General features: G+C 51.6%; 1 protein-coding gene across 3 annotated transcripts in view; it reads left to right on the forward strand.

Annotated features, from left to right (window-relative positions):
* Window positions 1-2,197, forward strand: part of NUMBL (NUMB like endocytic adaptor protein) — a 35,092-nt gene extending 32,895 nt beyond the window's left edge. The window contains exon 10 of one of the 3 annotated variants that reach the window (XM_004390850.2): window positions 542-1,942. In XM_004390850.2, coding sequence (XP_004390907.1) covers window positions 542-1,188 — 647 coding nt within the window. In that variant the 3' untranslated portion in view covers window positions 1,189-1,942. Of the gene's footprint in view, window positions 1-541 lie in introns of all 3 variants that reach the window. The other 2 variants (XM_012559854.1, XM_012559853.1) reach the window with 2 other exon arrangements.
* Window positions 2,198-3,831: the final 1,634 nt, after the last annotated feature.

The following is a 3,831-nucleotide window of genomic DNA, read 5'->3' on the forward strand; positions in this document are numbered from 1 at the left end:
GAATCTTAGAATCTCACAGCTTTTGAAGAGTGTTGTCTGAGAAACACACACTGTATTCTAGGCTCATCCTCAGACCCCGGGAGCCCCTTAGAATCTCCAACAATGTACATTTAGAATTCTAGACTCTCAGAAAAGACAAACCGAAAACCTTGAAGCTCCCTACGTTAGAATAGTACACTCTGAGAACAATCCATGCGGTCTCCTAAAACCATACATTCTCAAAATACTGGAACCAAGGAGGATGTTCGGAATATTTAATCACAGGCTCAGCACCGACCAATCAGACTGGAGGCCACGCTGGCTGAGCGCCAGTCCTGCTTAGGCTTTTCCACGTTAAGGCCTCAGAACCTCAGAACCATGTGTTGTTAGCACCACGGAACCATTATGTGGTCCAGAACGGTCAGGGCAGCCACTGCCCACTCAGTGCAGCTCACAAGGAGCAGAGCTCCTCAGAGGCAGCCAGTCTGCTTCCGAGTCTGTGCTGTCATCCTGAGTCCCAGCTACCACCCATGCCCCTCACTTGCCCCTGTCCTTTCTCCAGGGACTTCTGCCTGGGGTGAGCCCTCCGTGCCCCCTGCAGCTACCTTCCAGCCCGGGCATAAGCGGACACCTTCGGAGGCTGAGCGGTGGCTAGAGGAAGTGTCCCAGGTGGCCAAGGCCCAGCAGCAGCAGCAGCAGCAACAGCAGCAGCAGCAAGGGGCCTCGGCGCCCCCCGTGCCCACCCTACTCCCCACCCTGCAGCCCTTCCCTGCCCCCATGGGGCCCTTCGACGCAGCACCTGCCCAGGTGGCTGTGTTCCTGCCACCCCCACATATGCAGCCCTCCTATGTGCCCGCCTACCCAGGCTTGGGCTACCCACCCATGTCCCGGGTGCCCGTGGTAGGTATCACACCCTCACAGATGGTGGCCAATGCCTTCTGCTCAGCCGCCCAGCTCCAGCCCCAGCCTGCCACCCTGCTTGGGAAAGCTGGGGCCTTCCCACCCCCTGCTGCGCCCAGTGCCACTGGGGGTCAGGCCCACCCACGCCCCAATGGGGCCCCCTGGCCCCCTGAGCCAGAACACGCCTCGGCCCCTGAGCTGGACCCGTTCGAGGCCCAGTGGGCAGCATTAGAAGGCAAATCCGCCACAGAGAAGCCTTCTAACCCCTTCTCTGGTGACCTGCAGAAGACCTTCGAGATTGAACTGTAGCCCGAGCTGCCCCTGCCCACCCCATCATCTCTGGGTGCCCCACACCTGGGAGTGGAGGCATGACCCCTCCCCTGGTCCTGCTCCCTGGGGCTGCACCCCCCAACACCCTCTCTAACCACTTCTCTCTACCACCCCACAACCACTACAGAACCAACATTGGGACGCCCAGGTTGCGACAGGATGGAATTCAGGGACGGACCCAGCCTGGCTAAGGGACTTATTTCACTGCCAGACTTAACCTGGCAATGCCGCCTCCCCCGCTCCGAACACAGGGATGGCCACAATCCCACTGAATGCCCTCAGTTCAAGTCACATTTCCCAGTTTCTGTTCTCGACCTTCCACCTTCCAGTGTTCGGTAGGATGGAGGAGGAATGCCCGCTTAGGGGCTCCCCTGGGCCCCACATGAGTGTCCACCCCATGTCTGGTCATCGCCCCCCATACACAGCACAAGCAAAGGGCCTCCCTCTGCCCACCTGCTGCGTTCACTGCCAGTGCTGTGCCCACCCCTCTGACCCGCCACCCACATCTTTCTGGGGGCAGGGGCCAAGTTGGGGACCCAGGAAGCGGGGTAGGGGGAAGGGGAAGAAGATGCTCAGTTACCTCACGTCCGCACCCGCTTGGAGGGTGGGGGTCCGGGCAGAAAGGGGAGGGGTGCCGGGCGGGTACTTTTGTATCTTTTATTTCCAGATTTTTTTTGTATCTAAACTTGCAGATTTGTATTATACAAGGACAGCTAATAAAGGAAGACTATAATGGTGACCCTCGGGAGAAGCCGGGTGTTTCTGGGGGCGGGGTGTGGGCGCAGACCTTTCCTCCTGACTCATCTGCCAGAACAGGAGCCGGGGAAGGGGCTTCCTGTGCAATTACCTCTGGGTCATAACAGCGTGACAGGTAACGCCGACTCAGCACTGGAGAGGCGGATGCTAAATGGTGCCAAAAATTAATCACCCCATTTCTGTACCTTACAGATTTTGAACTAAGGAATAAAAAGCAAAAATTATAAACCGCGGCTAGTTATTTCAGTATTGAAATGATTATCAGGCTTGAAAGAGTGTATCTTTGTGCTGGCAAATTCTTGTTTCATCAATTACATTTTCCGTAACTCAGGCCAGAGGGTCGCCTGATGTGGCAGGGGGTGGTTTTCTCAACCCCTCTGTGGTTTCTCGAAGGAGCCCTGGTGGCACAGGGGGTGAGCACCTGTCTGCTAACCAAAAAGGTTGGCGGTTCGAACCCACCAGCCACTCCTTGCTCCACAAGAGGGAAGATCTGATAGTCTGCTTCCATAGAGATTACAGCCTTGGAAACCCTATGGGACAGTTCTCTGTCCTATAGGGTCGTTATGAGTCGGAATTGATACCACAGCAATGGGTTTTTTTTTTTTTTTCATAGTTACTTGGGTTCTTTTTCATAATCCATATATGTGTATATAGAAAATAGGATTTACATATTTAATTCTTTATGCTGTTATTAGGTGCTGTTGAGTGGGTTCCGAATCACATCAACCCTGTGTACAACAGAACGAAACACTGCCCTGTCCTGCGCCGTTCTACAGTTGTTGTCAGGCTTGAACCCACTGTTTCAGCCACTGTGTCAGTCCATCTCGTTGAGGGTCTTCCTCTTTTTCGCTGACCCTCTACCAAGCTTGATGTCCTTCTCCAGGGACTGGTCCCTCCTGATAACATGTCCAGAGTATGTGACGTGAAGTCTCGCCATCCTTGCTTCTAAGGAGCATTCTGGCTGTACTTAGTCCAAGACAGATTTGTTCGTTCTTCTGGGAAAAAAACAAACACATTGCCATCGAGTCAATTCTGACTCATAGCGACCCTATAGGACAGAGTAGAACTGCCCCATAGGGTTTCCAAAGAGTGCCTGGTGGATTCGAACTGCCAACCTTTTGATTGGCAGCCAAGCTCTTAACCCCTGCACTACTGGGTCTCCATTCTTCTGGCAGTCCATGGTATATTTAATTTTCTTTGCCAACACCATAATTCAAAGGCATCAATTCTTCTTCGGTCTGTCTGATTCATTTTTCAGCTTTCTCATGTATATGAGGCAATTGAAAACACCATGGCTTGGGTCAGGTGCACCTTACTCCTTAAAGTGACATCTTTGCTTTTTAACACTTTAAAGAGGTCTTTTGCAGAAGATTTGTCCAGTGCAATGTGTCATTTGATTTCTTGACTGCTGCTTCCATGGGCATTGATTATAGATCCAAGTAAAATCAACTTCAGCTTTTCTCCATTTATCATGATGTTGCATATTGGTCCAGTTGTGAGGATTTTTGTTTTCTTTATGTTGAGGTGTAATCCATACTGAAAGCTGTGGTCTTTGATCTTCATCAGTAAGTGCTTCAAGTCCTCTTCACTTTCGGCAAGCAAGGCTGTGTCATCTGCGTATCGCAGGTTGTTAATGAGTCTTCCTCCAATCCTGATGCCCCATTCTTCTTTATATAGTCCAGCTTCTCGCATTATTTGCTCATCATACAGATTGAATACGTATGGTAAAAGAACATAACCCTGACACACATCTTTCTTGACTTTAAACTACTCAGTATCCCCTTGTTCTGTTTGAATGACTGCCTCTTGGTCTATGTACAGGTTCTACATGAGCACAAATAAATGTTCTGGAATTCCCATTCTTTG

This window comes from Trichechus manatus, unplaced genomic scaffold, assembly GCF_000243295.1.
Source record: "Trichechus manatus latirostris isolate Lorelei unplaced genomic scaffold, TriManLat1.0 scaffold00338, whole genome shotgun sequence".
In the NCBI taxonomy this organism is placed as follows: Eukaryota; Metazoa; Chordata; class Mammalia; order Sirenia; family Trichechidae; genus Trichechus; species Trichechus manatus.